Source organism: Vigna unguiculata, chromosome 7 (genome assembly GCF_037176805.1).
Source record: "Vigna unguiculata cultivar grain cowpea cultivar isolate G323 ecotype 2 chromosome 7, ASM3717680v1, whole genome shotgun sequence".
NCBI classification, from domain to species: domain Eukaryota; kingdom Viridiplantae; phylum Streptophyta; class Magnoliopsida; order Fabales; family Fabaceae; genus Vigna; species Vigna unguiculata.
Window position 1 is genome coordinate 1,763,877 of NC_140798.1, and position 17,527 is coordinate 1,781,403.

The 17,527-nt window shown below is 35.0% G+C and overlaps 3 protein-coding genes across 5 annotated transcripts; 2 read left to right on the forward strand and 1 right to left on the reverse strand.

The window, feature by feature from the left end:
- Window positions 1-1,512: 1,512 nt before the first annotated feature.
- LOC114191812 (calcium-dependent protein kinase 20-like) lies at window positions 1,513-8,049 on the forward strand. The gene is made up of 7 exons (XM_028081216.2): window positions 1,513-2,892; window positions 4,988-5,131; window positions 5,209-5,361; window positions 6,274-6,389; window positions 6,621-6,788; window positions 6,986-7,210; window positions 7,282-8,049. Exons 1-7 carry the CDS (start codon window positions 2,046-2,048, stop codon window positions 7,345-7,347), a joined length of 1,719 nt encoding a protein of 572 aa, XP_027937017.2. The 5' UTR covers window positions 1,513-2,045; the 3' UTR covers window positions 7,348-8,049.
- An 831-nt stretch (window positions 8,050-8,880) lies between these two features.
- LOC114191813 (pentatricopeptide repeat-containing protein At1g80550, mitochondrial-like) lies at window positions 8,881-11,961 on the forward strand. Of its 3 annotated transcripts, none has more exons than XM_028081217.2 (5): window positions 8,881-8,977; window positions 9,122-9,164; window positions 9,532-10,973; window positions 11,071-11,202; window positions 11,591-11,961. In XM_028081217.2, the coding sequence occupies exon 3, from the start codon at window positions 9,574-9,576 to the stop codon at window positions 10,948-10,950; it is 1,377 nt and encodes a 458-aa protein (XP_027937018.2). In that variant the 5' UTR covers window positions 8,881-8,977; window positions 9,122-9,164; window positions 9,532-9,573; the 3' UTR covers window positions 10,951-10,973; window positions 11,071-11,202; window positions 11,591-11,961. The 3 variants fall into 3 exon arrangements, with proteins under 3 accessions (XP_027937018.2, XP_085531634.1, XP_027937019.2); XM_028081218.2 differs by having other exon boundaries at window positions 8,940-9,043; XM_085675508.1 differs by having other exon boundaries at window positions 8,923-9,164.
- Window positions 11,962-13,745: 1,784 nt separating this feature from the next.
- On the reverse strand, window positions 13,746-17,207 carry LOC114191045 (myosin-binding protein 7-like). The gene is made up of 4 exons (XM_028080194.2): window positions 16,755-17,207; window positions 14,986-16,487; window positions 14,631-14,677; window positions 13,746-14,190 (listed from the first exon to the last, which is right to left on the reverse strand). The coding sequence occupies exons 2-4, from the start codon at window positions 16,291-16,293 to the stop codon at window positions 14,082-14,084; spliced, it is 1,464 nt and encodes a 487-aa protein (XP_027935995.1). The 5' UTR covers window positions 16,294-16,487; window positions 16,755-17,207; the 3' UTR covers window positions 13,746-14,081.
- Between the last annotated feature and the right edge of the window lie 320 nt (window positions 17,208-17,527).

Genomic DNA, 17,527 nt, shown 5'->3' on the forward strand with positions numbered 1-17,527 from the left:
GAGAAGATGAAGATAGGGTTTGGGCCAGCCCAACCCAATTTATGGCTCCTTGCACCACCTGGTTTCATCCCACACCTCCCGTCTATTTTTATTTTACTTTATTCACTTCCATAATTGTTAACCCCACATCCCTTATGTATTTGATTTTGTTGCTGGCAATGCGCCATTTTTATAACTACAACATATGTTTTAATATTTCCTGGTTTTAAAGAACCTTTCACATTTGAAACTGATCAGATAATGGTAATTCTGAGACTATAAGCTCAAAATTCACATATTGAAGATGATATTTTTGAAAAAAAATAAAAAAAAATACATTAATGAAAAAAAGACAAATATAAATATAAAAGAAAAATTATATCAACAAATAAATGTATTGGTGTCAATAGAAAAAATTAATTAACAGTGTCAAGTAAAAAATTGTGTTTAACATTATTTGTAAACACACTTTTCGTGTTAACAAAATAACTTTAAGTAACAACCACTCAAAAATAACACTAAACTATATTGACAAGCAACGACAATTGGAAAAAAAAAATCAACTTTAACATAAAAAGAACTTTAATCAATATCAATCTTAAAAAATTAATTGACCTAAATTGCTCAAATATAAGAAAAAAAACGTGAAAAAGGAAAATAAATATAAAAAATCAAATATTATAAAAAATTTGGATTCTTATATTTTATTAAAAAATTAAAATTACCTAATTTTAAATACTCTTTAAATTTATTGAATTTTAATTTGTAATATTCTCTATTCAAACTATATATTTTATGATAAAAGATTTCAAAAACTCTCAAAAAATATCAATACTATCTAAAAATTCTTCATCCAAATATTTAAAAGTTTTACTTTCATGAAAAGGATTCATTCACGAACTATTATAAGTCCGCATTTAATACATTAAAAATATATTTTGTTATGCTTTATATTACGCTTAAATATATTATCCACAATAAACTATTGTACTATTAAAAAAAATTATTACATTATTAAAATACTCTTAAGTGTTAACTAAAAAACTTTAACTAAGTATGAATACAAAAAATATTAATTAACATCAAATGATTCTTCTGAGAAAAAAAAAAATCTATGAACAAAAAAAAATGAATATATTAAAAAAAGAGAAATTATGAACATTTCAATTTTTTTTTTGACAAAATTTAGGTATATTCAATTTAATTGGTCAAAATAATCCATAAATTTATTGAACTTCAGTTCATAAATTCCTTATTCAAATTAAATATATTTTATGGTAAAATATTTTAAATCCTCTTTAAAAAATCAATACTATTTAAAAAATCTTTATCGAAATACATAAAAATTTTACATAACAAGAAGGATTAATTGAGGTGCTATATTCGGTTCCCATTTATTAAAATATAAAACATATATTATGATACCCGTTGTTATATCATACTTAAATTTACCTACAACAAATAATTTTATTATTAAAGAAAAAATTTGGCTTGCACTATTAAAATGATTATTTTACACTTGAAACAAAAGAAAGAAAAGGAAAAACTCAAAAGCAAGCATGCATTGTTGATTATTACATGCATGCATGCATGCGATCTGGTTTTTCTCTTCATTCTCACCAAGGTACGTGATGACCACGTTCTGATTTGAATTCTCCTTTTTCTGAATTCCAATCTCTGAACAACAACAACAATAACATCACAATCTCACGGCCATTTTCATCTTCGACTCATCACTAAACAAACATCATTCTCGCCATTCTGAATTCCGATTCAACAAATTAACCTCACCATTCGCATTTGGTATATTCGATCCACGCGCCAACGGCGATCTCGAATGTGGAAATCCGAAATTGGAAAATCTTCAACCTCGAGGATCGTTTTCCGTGGGAGATAGATCTTGGAGTTTGAATAGAGCAGAAGTTAGGGTTTCGCATTAGCTAGGAGATAGATCTCGGAGTTTGAATACAAAACGCTATGGTTTCCCTCGCGATTGCAACATCGCTGATGGCGTCGTCGGGGCGAGAGTGGAATCTCGCGCGTTGGTGAAAGAACTCTTTACTCCGATGGGCAACAACTGCGTGGGACCGAACGTCGGTAACGGCTTCCTCCAGTCCGTTACGGCGGCGGTGTGGAAAACGCGCCCGCCGGAGTCCCGCCTTCCACCGCCTTCCGCCGATTCCAAAACCTCGACTCCGGTAGCAAACGCCCAGAAAGCCTCGGAACCCGCGCCTTCAAAACCGTCGGATCCCCCGAACCGGGTGCAGAACACGCCGCCCGAGCCGGTCAAAATGCCCGAGCCCCTGGACCACGAGAAGCCGGCGTCAAGCCACCCGGAGTCGACCCCTGACAAGGCTAAGAAACCCACGCACGTGAAACGGAATTCCAGTATGGGACTACAAGTGGATTCGGTGCTGGGTCGAAAAACAGAGAATATGAAAGAGTTCTTCAGCTTGGGGAGGAAGCTAGGGCAGGGGCAATTCGGGACGACGTTTATGTGCGTGCAAAAGGGGACGAACAAGGAGTTCGCCTGCAAGTCCATCGCGAAGCGGAAGTTGACGACGCAAGAGGATGTGGAGGATGTGAGGAGGGAGATTCAGATCATGCACCACTTGGCGGGGCACCCCAACGTGGTTCAGATCGTTGGGGCATACGAGGACGCCGTTGCGGTTCACCTCGTGATGGAGCTCTGCGCAGGAGGGGAGCTCTTTGACAGGATCATACAGAGGGGGCATTACACCGAGAGGAAGGCCGCGGATCTTGCTAGGTTGATTGTTAGTGTGGTGGAGGCTTGTCACTCTCTTGGGGTCATGCACAGGGACTTGAAGCCCGAGAATTTTTTGTTCATGAATCAGCAGGAAGAATCTCCCCTTAAGACCATTGATTTTGGACTCTCCGTGTTCTTTAGACCAGGTATTCCCCCCCTTTTTCTAAGTGGATCCTTGGTGTTAAGAATCACAGTTTTAGGGACAAAACTTACATCTAGGAAGTGTGTTTATTTTATTAAATTTAGTTTCATGTTGGTATAATGAAGGTCTAACTTAAATGTTAACATAGATGAAAAAAATTATGATTTGTTAGATCCTGTTTTACATGCTCAGTCAAATTTTCTAGTAGATATTAGTAACTGATATATCTAGTGGATTATTCGCATCAAATCATGATAATTTACGAAGGTTATTGAAACTCCAATCTTTATCAGAGATCAATACTAAAAATATCTAAGTTTTGTCCTTAAGCGGAAATAGTTAAACTAAAGTCCGTAAGAACTTATTATGTAATAGCTTCAGTTTAGTTTTGGATAAATTCCTCAATAAATAGTTATTAAAGAAATAAGTAAAATATATTAAACTTTTTGTATGAGCTAAGATCAACTTATGAACCTTGACTTTGAAGAGAAGTACAATAATCCTAAAGCATTTAACAAAGTTCAAGTCTGTAAGTTGATTTTTTTTGGGTAATTCTGTTAATGATATGATGTATCAACTGGTTTTGAAAATGACTAATCTCTAAGGGAGAACTCGACTCACCATTTTTAGCAGAGTCTCCCTGCTCAACTATGTTTATTCTATCGAAACATTAATAGGAAGGCGAATCCATATCACTTATACCAACAATAGTCGATATGCAAGCACATTTTAATTTATGAAGAAATCTTGATTTATTTATCTTTTTATTATTTTTCTTCTGTAAATACTTATTTATTGAGAAATTCATTTAAGCTGACCTTATTCACAAGCTTAGTAACGTAAGAAAAACTTTTTACTATGTCATAAGTTTAAATAAGTTCTGTAGAAGCTATTACCACCGTCATCTTAATAGTATTGAAGTTTATAATGATCATGAAGGGCTGGGAGAGACATCTAACGATCTATTAATTGTACTTGCTCAAATATGTACTATGCTACCTGAATAAATGAATTTGAAATGATAGAAAACAAACGGTTTTGATCTAAGAGAGTTATCCATGTGATTGGAGTGGGATACATGTTTCTAGTGTCATAAATGAGCAAATTTATCAGTTACATTTGTGCATCGTTTTTGTTTAGGGTGGTCTGTGGTTTCCGGTTCTGTCTGCTATTGAATCTGGAAATCGATTATTTTCTGTTTGCACAGGTAATTTTGTTAATTTGGAATTGCGAACACGTTTGCTTTCTCCTCTTTGTTGTCCACTACGAATATAGAGTAAAGACATGGCTCTTTCTTGTCTCCTCTTGTGGTCATTTGTTTTCATGAACATTTTCCTCTTGATGCTTTAATACTGTCAATTCAAGGCAGAAATTTGATGTTTTGACTCATGTTTTTTCTACACTCTATTCCTAGTTACATTGACTTTTATTTCCAAAATTAATGCTTTAGATAAAGTAATTATTCTTGTGAACTACTGCTAAGTCAGTTAGTAACTTTCTTTAGCTTATGTCAGGACATTACTATGGCTACTTTATGTTAATTAAAGGAAAGAGAATCTGTTTGTCTTCCCTTAAACTGATCGAGACTCGAGGAGGAAAGCCAATTTCAAATTTGCTAGTTTAGATATACAGAGGGAAGACTGATCTGCTAATGCATAGATTTGTATTTTACAAAATCAACTCAACAGGTTGCTTACTAAGAAATTAAAGAATCATACAAGCGAGCAGCAATAAAAATAAGTTATACAAGCAAAAACGAAAGAATCTGTTTAACAGTTGTGCACGTCGGGTAATAGGGCCTATATTTATGGAATTCTATAGTGGAGAAAGATGGTGGATGATTTGCTGACCATGTTAGCTAAATACTGAATTAGTGTGCGAGTGTACTGCAGGGGTTGGTATGGCGGGTGCATTTTAGATGTTTAAGTCATTTCATGCATGTAGGATATCCTGTTATAGTGCTACTTCATCAAAGATATGTTCTCTTAACTTACTAGGAGGGACTCCATTTCGTTTAACTATGCCACTCTTTTGCTTTCGCCTTTTATTTGGGATTTGACCTTTCTAAATTCAGATTAAGAAAATGTTCATAACTTCAGGTGAAACATTCACTGATGTGGTTGGGAGCCCATACTATGTGGCCCCTGAAGTTTTGCGGAAGCACTATGGTCCAGAATGTGATGTTTGGAGTGCTGGGGTGATCATCTATATTTTACTCAGTGGAGTTCCCCCATTTTGGGATGGTGAGAGTGCTATACCATTTAATTTCATCATGCTATACTTGCTCATAAATACCTGATATGTTTGGTGTATGGATCAGAAACGGAACAGGGAATATTTGAGCAAGTTTTGAAAGGAGAGCTTGACTTTGTTTCTGAACCCTGGCCAAGCATATCTGAAAGCGCAAAGGATCTTGTTCGAAGGATGCTTATAAGGGACCCTAAAAAGCGGCTGACAGCACATGAAGTTCTTTGTGAGTATGCATGTCTCGTTGATGCTACTGGGCCTGATTTATTTTGGAAAAGTTTTCTCACCCTTTTGTTCTCAGAGATCAATTTCAAATCATTTTATAGATTGTCTAGTTCTTAGGATTTTCTTTTTTAACAATTTGCATTCATGTGGACGGACTATCTGATCAAGAACTACTTACTATAAACTAACAGCTATTATGATGATAAACTGTCTCCTTTCCTATAATAAAACAAAAAAGCTTGACCTGTCCGCTTTTGCCTCCCCTCCCTTTTCGGAATGAGAAATATTCGGGCCATGAATTTCAAACGGCTCCTACCGAATAGACATTACCACAATATTCAGAAGTTAAACCAAAATTTTGAAGTTTGCCTTGTCAGTGGAGATTTTCTGATTTTGATTTTTCAGATGAAATAGTATCCTACTTCACATATGGTGCTTTCTTTTGGAATGCCTCTGTTTTATTTCTCACATTATTACATGGAAACTCTGTACCGCATAAATATAATTTTGAAATTAGAAATATATTAAAGATATTTATGATTGAATCACTACATTTTTTTCTCCCAAAAATGATATTAAAACTGCTTGACAATATTATTATAATAAAATAATATAACTTTCAAACTTCATGTGTTGTGAAAAAATTATGGAAATAACCAATATATCAAGTATATCAGCAAAGAAAAAAGGTTTCAAGAACGTATAATTTTATGCTGAGGCACTGATAATGGTTTCTCGAAGTGACACAAAGTGAAGCATCATGATCTATTTATTCGATTCACTTTCTGGACACAATAATCATTCATCTGATTATTTTCAATACGAACCGTAATTTATTTTGTTTCAAAATTGAAGCATATCCATCTTCATTTTTAAATATACAAATACAGAAGCTAAGGTTGATGATATGCAGGCCATCCATGGGTGCAAGTCGGAGGCGTTGCTCCTGATAAGCCACTTGATTCTGCTGTCTTGAGTCGTTTGAAGCAGTTCTCTGCAATGAATAAGCTAAAAAAAATAGCCATTCGAGTGAGTATCCACTATTTATTTAAGAATAGAAATACATTGCAGGTGCCCAAGAACCAGCTTATTTTATTAGTTTTCAATATAACGTTATCATTCACTATATATTGACAAAAATAGTCTAGCTGATTAAGCCTCGGACATTTGAATATTGTCGACAATATTGAACATTTTGCCAGTTGAAGATAATTGCTCCATTCAAGCAGTGGTTTGACTTGCTGTATTATCCCTTGTCAGGTAATTGCTGAAAGTTTGTCTGAGGAAGAAATTGCAGGACTGAGAGAAATGTTCAAGATGATAGACACAGATAATAGCGGACAGATCACTCTTGAGGAACTGAAAAATGGTTTGGAGAGAGTGGGTTCTGTTCTTAAGGATTCTGAAATTGCTTGGTTAATGCAAGCGGTAAGTGCTTGCCTGAAATCCAAATTGGTCGTTCTATGTGCTACTGTTTCTTGTACTAAAGGACATGTGACTGGTTGTAGTTTGATTACTTGGAATACAATTGGACTATTTATGAACTAATGCGCTCGATTCAATGATTGATTTCATTAAGTAATTCATCAAATCAATCTTTTTGCTTTCTTATTTATATAATGCAGGCAGACGTTGATAACAGTGGTACCATAGACTACGGTGAATTCATAGCAGCTATGGTACACCTAAACAAGATCCAGAAGGAAGATCATCTATATGCAGCATTCACATACTTTGACAAAGATGGGAGTGGATACATTACACCCGATGAGCTCCAACTAGCCTGCGAACAGTTTGGCTTGCAGGATTTTCACCTGGATGAGATAATACGTGAAATTGACCAGGATAATGTAATAAATTGCATTCCAGTGGTTTAGTTTTTTGTTTTCTTTATTTGACATGTATTCTGCACTGTTTTCAGGATGGACGCATTGATTACAATGAGTTTGTTGCCATGATGCAAGATACTGGATTTGGCAAAAAGTGATTTTAGACATCATGAGTAAAATGTATGGACCCCTTCAAGCATTTGTGATCTATTGATCTTGCCAAATGAGAACTTGATAAACAGTCTCACTCTCACAGCTAGCATAATCTCTTGCAGACGGCAGGTTATGTAAGTACATGCATGCACTTAGAAAAATTGTTTGAGCTTCAAGGAGAGGAAGCTTGAATGGCATGATAAACAGTGTGTATGTATTTACAAATCATTTTTTTGTTGAATATATAACCTAGAGCAACAGATCACAGTTTTTCCCGTTGAATCTGTAACCCTTTTGTGGGGTAAATGGATGGTAGAACGATTTTTCAGCATGTGCTCTAATGATGTTAGAGTGCTGGTTCGCACTCTACATCAAATTGGTGACAAATTTCGGAAACCAATGTTGAAGGGCATGCATTTACGAGAGATATGAATGTTCTTCCAGCTGAGAAGTTCCTGAGTCTTTAAAGCCATGCTATGCCATCCCATCTTTCAGTCACTCTCAAACCATGTGCTCGTGCTGAATATCATGTTGTATCAACTCATGTACCCTGTTTGCATTCGTGTATAGAGCCAACTTATCTGTACCTTTGGTTTAAGGATTCTTCACTTTAAGTGTATACACATTTTTGTTCTTTTGTAACTTCCTATTTTTGACCAATGATACTAGTGGATGAATTTGATGAGAATCAAGAGATGAATTTGGAGCATTGCAAAAGCTGTACACCAACCTTTACTTTCTTTCATTTGGTTTAGCTTTTAACTTTTAACTTTTAAGTCCTTAGTGTGCTGGATCATCCAATTAACTGACTTGACTGAAGCAGGTTTCCTTCCACCATTGATTCAATCTTTCAACATCATAACATCAAGCAAAAGGAAATACATGAAAATACAATAATATTTTAGACGAACTACTTTCTTAACTACTTGGTCTTTTAGCTGGGCAAACTTCACATTTTTAGTTCTATGTTTTAACATTTACTCATTTAGTCCTTTTCTAAGTTCTGCTAATTACTTTATTTTAGTTCTCATCTGAATTTAAACTCCAGGAAATAGAGGAGACTTAAAATTATATGTAGGAATTACAAATAGTTAGAATGGGATTTGTAAGAATTAAAATAAGTAATTTTGAACTATAAGGCCTAAATGTGTAATATCATTGTTTTAGTCAAGTTCGTGTTTTTCATAATATCGTTTGACCTAAGAAATTTTTTTGGTTATAGTACATGAAATTAAATATCGTTTGAATCTTGCAGATGAAAAATATATATTCTTGAATGGCATGAAAATAGAATAGTTTTTATGCGAAATAGTTTTTTTTTTTTATTGTATCAATCTATTTCATTAGCTCAATAATTTTTTTCGAAAAATTAAAATTTAATTTAACCATATATTCATAAACATTAAAATCTTGTTTTATCCAAAATTCATTTTCAATTATATTAGGAATTAAAATTCGCAAGAAGGAGACAAGACAAGTAAGATTTGAATTTTCTATTTAATAGAAAAATTAAAACAAAGAGGGACAATTCGGACTGAAAAGAAAATGGTTTCACATATAAATTTCCTATCTATTATGTTATTTTGGTATCAGGAACACAGAGCTAGGGATTGATTTCCGCTAACTCCTCACAATGTCTCTCTTCTTCTGTTCTCACTCATTTCCCTAAGAACATAAAACTGAAGAATTTTCTTTTGAGTTGTAAAAAACGCGACATCTCTTTGCTTATCCACGTATTTGCACAACCTCTGATTTGTATTGTTGTTTTTGTTTTCGCAGGAAGCAAAAAGTGTCTTTTGAATTCAACAAGAAAAATGTCAGGGTATGCTCAATTTTTCCGTAGCGATCTTCTTAGCTGGTTTATGGATGCAACTCTCTGTCCCTTTATTTTTTATCCAATATTTAGTAGAAATACCTATCATGTTATTGTTGCCTGACAATGGTTCCTTCAGAGTGGTAAGTTTGGTAGTGAGGATATACATACTAATTACAATGTCTGTTCTTAGGTTGGATTTGGTAGTTTCGATTTTCGATTTTAACGCATTGATGGTTATAACTGGAATGGTTTAAACACTTCATGTTGTTTAAATTATTTAATTGGAATTGGGTTTTGATGTTGAAGCTGGATGGAGTATTTGTTCCAATTTCCATTGTGATTCACTCTTAACATGATTCTTTGTGTAACACAGTTGCAGTCCAAATAAGAGGTTTTTTGATTGAGAGGGGAGAAAATGCGTCGTTTGATTTTGATTTCATCACGTTCAAATCTGCTTCCACCTTTTCAATTTCAAACCCTATCCACAACCACCGTCACAGAGAGGCCATTTCCTCCTCCTCCGCCTCCCGATGAGGCCACCGTCCGCCAAACGCTGCTCTCCTTCAACAATGATTGGAAGCGAGCCCTGGAGTTCTTCGACTGGGTGGAGGAAGCTCACTCCCACTGCAACTTTCGCCACTCCACCGACACCTTCAACCTCGTACTCGACATCCTGGCCAAGTTCTTCGAGTTCGATCTCTGTTGGCACCTCATTCGCCGCATGCACTCCCGCCCCTCCTCTCCCCCCAACCACACCACATTCCGTGTCATCTTTAAGCGCTATGTTTCCGCGCATCTTGTCCAAGACGCCATCGACACCTTCCACCGCCTCGAAGAGTTCAACCTCAAGGATCACACCTCCTTCTCCCACCTCATAGACGCCCTCTGCGAGTACAAGCACGTCGTCGAGGCACAAGACCTTGTCTTCTCTAAAGACATGCCCGTCGACGTAATTGGAAACACCAAGATCCACAACATGGTTCTCCGTGGGTGGTTCAAATTGGGGTGGTGGAGCAAATGCAACGAGTTCTGGGAGGAGATGGATAGAAAAGGGGTTCAAAAGGATTTGCACTCGTACTCAATTTACATGGATATCCTGTGCAAAGCGGGAAAACCTTGGAAAGCTGTCAAATTGTTCAAAGAGGTTAAGAGGAAGGGTTTCCAATTAGATGTTGTGGTTTATAACATTCTCATTCGAGCCATTGGTCTTTCCCAAGGGGTTGATTTCTCGATCAGGGTTTTCCGTGAAATGAAGGAGTTGGGTATTAACCCCACTGTTGTCACTTACAACACTTTGATTAGGCTTTTGTGTGACTGCTACAGACACAAGGAGGCACTTGCCTTGCTTCGAACCATGGCTCGGGATGCTTGCCACCCCACTGCCATTTCTTACCATTGTTTCTTTGCCTCTATGGAGAAGCCTAAACAGATACTTGCCATGTTTGATGACATGATAGAGAGTGGGGTTAGGCCTAGCATGGACACCTATGTCATGCTCCTCAACAAGTTTGGTAGGTGGGGGTTTCTTCGCCCGGTTTTTATGATATGGAATAGAATGGAACAACTTGGGTGTAGTCCTGATGCAGCAGCTTACAATGCCTTGATAGATGCCCTTGTAGACAAGGGGTTGATAGATATGGCTAGGAAGTACGATGAGGAGATGTTAACGAAAGGACTTTCTCCTAAGCCAAGAAAAGAGTTGGGGACAAAGCTGTTAGGAGGAGAATCTGCTGATTTATTGGACGGGTATTCTCAAAGTACCATACAGACACAAAACGTTCCACTAGTCTAGACAATGTACTTCAGTGGCTTAAGGTCTGGTTTCTCAAAGATTCTATACTATTTTGTGTTTTTGAATCTAGCACACTTTTGCAAATTGGACTAATGCTAGTCTTGGTTTTACTGAGCGCAGATGAACTGGAAAGTTTTGTGGTCTATAATAGAAAGTCTGAAATGTACTTGATACAAAAACTTTATACTCGTATATTTGACCAGACATCCGGAGGAGAAGGGCACATTCCGAAGTTGAAGATATTGAGGAAAGGTAAAAGCCATCCATTTTTGTGTGTTTGATAACAGCTTTATTTTGACAAATAAGACTGAAGTTGAAATTAACAAAATGATTACCTTTTTATTTGGTGACAAGTGAAATTAGAAAAGTTTGAAAAATTCTGTTTGCACTTCAGTAGGAGTGGAGAGTCCAACCAAAATACTAGCTCGTTAGTTGGGAGAGATCCACTACTTAAGTACCACTTCAAGTAGGTCATCCTATAATGTTGGACTCCTAACATTAACACTTTCTTTTAGGGCCTATGATTAGGTTTCATTCTATAGGCACTAATCCGGTAGTAGCCATTTTTTCTTTAGATGGCTTCAATCATATAGGCAGCTATTTCCATTGTATAGTGAGGTAAATATTTGAACATGTGCAGGTGTTCCGATGAAAAGAATCCCAAGGGCATAACCCTACACCTTTTCAAACCAGAAGCTGAAAGATTTGGGATTGGAATTCACTCCAGTGAGTCAGTGTCTGTATGAAACAGTTAAGAGTCTGCAGGAGAAGGGCATCTTCCTCTTTCAACTACAGTGAAACCATAAACAAGGTTGCCCCTTTTGTTTAATTTGTCAACACCAGTTTAATTCAGGACAAGAAGCTGCAGCTTTTAACAATCTGGGCTAGCTCATGTTATGTTATAAGAGAGTCCTACAACAGTAAACTGTATTTGGATTTTGTAAAAAAGACATCAACCATATTGTTGCCATTTATGGACTTAATGATATTTTTAATTTTGTTTATAAATAACACTGTCACCAGCAAAAATCTCCGTCTTCTTGATGGGGAGAAGAATGTTAGCTAAACACTGAATTCAAAAGAGAGTCCTTCTCTATTACAAGGAAATAGAGTGAAAAGGAAAGAATTCAAAAGGAAGAGATCCCTCATTTGTCCGTGGGAAATAGAGTGAGAAGGAAGAATTTCATAAAAAAAAAAGATATATTTGACTGAAGAAAAGATAAGAAAACAAATAAAGAATTTCAAACTTTAAAATCATTGTTTTTAATTTTAATTTTTACTTATTTCCTTTTTTAAACCAAACACTTGATTGCTATTTCTATTTACAGTATTTAATCAATCTCTCTTCTCTCTTCACGCTTGTTGGTGTTCATTGCGTTCCATTTCTTGCTCAAAAGGTCAGTTAGATTTAGATGATTTGTTTATGATTGGTTAACTACTCGTTAAAGATTATGCCATTTAAAATGTTTAAACTCAGTCAAAAGGTCATATAACACTTGACACATCCAATACGTTCATATATATATATATATATATATATATATATATATATATATATATATATATATATATATATATATATATATATATATATATATATATATATATATATATATATATATATATATAAATAGATACAGATTAATATGATTAAAACAGTGTTTTTAAATTTCAGAAAAGTCACCTAAAATATAACATTTATTAAAATCATGTCCCTCACATCGTTTTTAATTTGTTAATTATAAGGGAGAAAAACTTTGAAAGTTTGCTTCAGAAGAAGGTTGAACGTACGTAATGTGGCCAGCCATTAAGTAAAAAGAATTATATTTATTTATATTAAAATTTGGAGATCATGTATCAAAGTCTAAAATATATCAAAATATTAATCCTCACATTAAAAGTTATTTTGTTTAGTCCTTGTACAAATTATTTATATGTGATCGGTTTAAATTTAAAGGTTAGGAATTAGTAGAGATTAAAAATAATGTGTTTATAAGGACTAACAAATTAAAACGGTATATGTAGAAAATTAAGTTTAAGAACTAGAAGATAATATTTGTACCATTCTGGGGACTGATGCGTCTTTTTCTTCTAGGCAATTACACTATTAAATTCATGTTCAGTTAAGTAAAACTGAAATTAAATAAATTAAATTAAATGACTCTATATTTTTTATTTCTTAATTTTCAATAAAAATTATAATTAATTCTCTTCAAAATTTTGATTCAACCATCATAATTTTTTGTTCATTGTATACTTTTTTTTTTGTTCACTTCTAAAATAAGATTCAGGTCTGTAATAGTTCCAGAAGTGAAAAAGTTATCAACCAAAATTTGATTGTGGACACCATATTACAATATGCATGTATGTGTTTGATTAAAAGGATTATAAAATTCAAATTTAATTTACAATAATATATTCATTGGCATTTCTATGGCCTCCTCAAACTCAGTCAAGCCTACTTCTTTCTTTTCTTTCTTTCAAAAAATGTGCAAACCTTATCAACTTTGGCAACACTTGAAAAGAATGGAAATGGTAAGCAAAAGGCAGCTACAAAAATTCATCAAACCTACTTTAGTCAAAGTTTTGTTTCTATGTCAATATTCAATTATTCACAACATAATCCATGGATCAAGTAGTGTGAGAAAAGCATAAACTAGAAGATGGAAGAATTAAAAGAAAAATGAAAAAGCATGGCATGTCTTTATTTGAACAAAAGAATTTAATATGAATTTACATCACCATACATGGCATGAATTTAAGAATGTGTAACACTATAACATAAAAAGCAGTAGTTAGTAGTAAAATTGAGAGATTTTGAATAGACATTGCTTCACGAAGCGTGAGAAAACTTGCAGCAATATGTTATGTACAACCTCGCACCGAATGAATTCCAACAAAATCATACGATCGAGAATGGTCGTATGTCACATCATATATCCAAGTTTCACCAATCAACCAACAAATTACTCTCAACCTCACGTAAAAGCAATAAAACAACACTGCACAATACACAAGTTTTCACGATCCATGTGGGAAAAAGCAAAATCTCATCATTGTAGTAGTAGAGTAGTGTTACTGAAATTCAGTTTCAGTTGATGCTCCCACATTTGACCACAGAATTCAAAAGGTTAATCCCCCACTTGTGTACTTGAAACGCATCTCCATGGTCTTGCCCGTGTTCCTTTGTCCAGGAGCATCAACAAGCCAACACTTTCAGGTGGTAGACCAAACATAAACCTACACTCACAAACATTTTAGATCATCATCCATTTCTTCCCAAGGATTTCACTTCTATTTTAATGATCTCTATTCTGATTTTGTAGTTATTCATAAATTTTAAGCAATGGTAGTATGTGTTATAAAAGTGTCTTTGAAATTGTGTTGCTACTAGCAGCACTCCTCTTTCTAGAATTATTTGTTGGTCCAACAATATCCCTTTAAAGGAAAAGAAAAGAATCAAACTCCAAGTCTAGTGCATGTTAAACATGCTCAATTCTTTGATCATCCAAGTCTGCCACAGTTAAGTTTCAGAGGCAAGTGATGAACCTCACAATATAAAGATATGACTCAAATCTTAATATTTTATTATAGGCGTTATGATTCATTAGAAAAGGCCACTAGAATTAGAAAAACAATTTATGAGATCCTCTGAACACAGAAGAGTAGTGATAACTTACTTGCTTTGATGAGCTCTCTTTCTCCAGAAAACAATTGAAGAAACCCACTGAACACAAAGAGATGAAATGGCATAAGTTTTATTTTCAATTCAAAGCTTTCATCAAAATATATGCATGTTTTCAAAATCTAGCACTTTGTTAGCTGAGAATCACTTGCAACAAATTTAAACCGAGGGGCAACAAGTGATAATAAGCAGGGTGATGTAACAGCTTAATTATCTAAATGCAACCTTGAGACATTCCTAAAACATGGATAGGTCAAATAGGAAGTGTACTTCCTCATCATATATATGCAGAAAAGCATTCATCATATATTTGTACTGTAAGTAACCCTTACGATCATTAAATAAATTACCTTAACAATTGAAAATAATGCAGAGTTGCCTCCAAAACTAGGTTTCTTTGCCATTTTTCTTCGTGGTGACATCTCCTTGCACAGATGTTGAGCTATTTCCTTCAGCAACACCAGTTGTGCTTTATCCGTGCGCATTGAAATGATTGCCTGCCTCATTGATTCCCTATCAGCCTCAAGTGCCTGAAGCCTCATGTAAAGCTTCTTTACATAGGGATCCTCAAATTCAGTACCATGATTCCCTGACTCCATTGGAGTGGTTGCATAATCTTCGAAATCAATAGTTCCAGCTTTAGAATCTGTGAAACCGTTATATGGTGCGCCACAATGAACAGAGTCGATTGTATAAATTCTGTCACTGGTATCATCACCTTCTGATGCATTATCTACCTTGGAAGCTTCCTCTGACTTCGAGAAATAATCTCTCTTATTGTTACTATTGCGGTTGGGAGAATCCATCATATACTCGGGTCCTGCTTCTTTAACCATCCCACCAATTGATGTTGAGTCACAGGAAAGTCTCCTAGAATGTTTATTCCTTCTTGGAGAATGTCCAACAATTACTTTCTCTAGACTATTTTTCCCTGTAAAATCCCCATCCATCTGAGCATAAGTGGGAGTTTTCTCCATTTGAGAAATCCTATTTTCCAAGTTCCTCAATTGGTCAGTAGGAGTTTCACCAAAAGCATATTTCTCTATATCCGTGTCATCATTATCAGCATCAGTAGCACCATGCATCACATTACATTTCAAAGGAGGATATTCATAGGGTGGAAGTTCATATTGATCACCCTCAGCCTCTTCCTCACTAAGACCAAAACTCATCAACCTGTGTTTGTAAGCCTGAACTTCACAAGTAAGTGACTGAATGATCTGTTCCCTCTTATACAACAAATCTTCCAAAGATAGAAGTTCCTCCTGATCGTGTTGCATCTTCTCCTCCGAAAAACGCTTGAATTGGCGCGCCTCCATTTGAACCTCTGCCTTTTCCCTCTGCAGCCTCAATATCATTGACATGGCCTCATTTGCCGCAGTTGATGAAGAATTTCTCTCCTCCTCCAACTCAGCATTCAAATCTTGAATGGTTTTCTGCTGCATACTCACCATCTCACGCAAGGCCACACATTCATTCTCAATTTCGACCTTTGCAAACGCAGGCATGGCCAATTGACCATCCATTTTGAACTCGTCATGTTTTCGTTTAACAGATCGAATCCAAACCCCCGAAGATTGAGATATCATGGAGCAACCACATCCACAATTGCAACATTTCAACAAATCCCTAGAAGATGGGACTACTTCCGAAGCCATAGATCAAAAATGCATAAAAAACCCTTGAACCACTTAAAATCACCAACAACGTTTCACCAAATTCAAAAACAAATCACCATACAAAAATAACCATCAATCGAAAAAAAATTGGTATTTATTTTTGACATCCCCTCTGTCTTCGCCTCCCTCTTGTCAATCACCTTCACCGTCGGATCAACAAATAACAAAAAAACCTGCAACAAAAAATTAGAACCACCATGTTAAATCCAATAACAATAACAACCAACAATCAATCAAAAAATTTCAGAAAAAGAATAAGGAAAAGCATTCAAAGCATAAAAAGAACAAAAAAAAAAACAACCCCAGAACTAAAAATCGATTTTTTTTTAATTCCCCTTTCGGGAAACGACCTTAATCGTTATCCCCGGCCCTTTTTTCTCCAAACCCGAAAAATTCAAAACCAAACCTTCCCCTCCCCAAAAAAAGAAATCAGAACCAACCTTGAAGGTGTTTCCGTCGAAAAATCAATAGCAGCCGCGGCGAAGGCGACAAGAAGGAGAAAAGACGCAAATTTTTCCAGAAAATTCACCTTCTCCGGATAAAATTAGGAACAAAAAATGGGGGGAAAAAAGTGCAATCAGCAATCAGCAACCAGCAACCGATCCTGAAATAGTTGAATCGTTGTTTTCTTGGAACGAAAGAATGGGGGAGCGGGAAGGGTGTTTGGTGGGAAGGAAAAGACGAGGCATAAAAAATCAAAAGAAAGATGGAATTTATTATTTTTCAGAAACCCTAGATATTTTAATTGGTGTTTTGGGGATTTGTTTTATCTGGGTTATCTGATTTTTTTTGTTTGTGGGGGAAACTGTGGCTGATTGATCTCTCTCCCCAAAGAGAGAGAAAGAGAGAGAGACAGAAAATAAGAAAGAGAGAGAAAGAGAGATAAAGGAACGTTCAAATTCCGGAGTTGTTTCAAGGACCTTTGTTGGAATTCACAGCTTTTCTTTGCTTTTTTATTATAATAATTATATAATTATATAATTATCCTTTTTCTTTTTCCAATCATTGTTTTTCTTTTCTCATCTCATACATTTATCAATAAAAATATATTTTATTTATAACTAACATTTAAATTTAAATATATGAAACGAGACAACCTATTTAATCTCTAAGTACCCGTAACTTAAAAAAATTGTATTCAATCAAAAAATTGTATCTTTTCTAATAATTTGATACATAAATTTATAAAATAACTTGATTCATAAATTTTAAA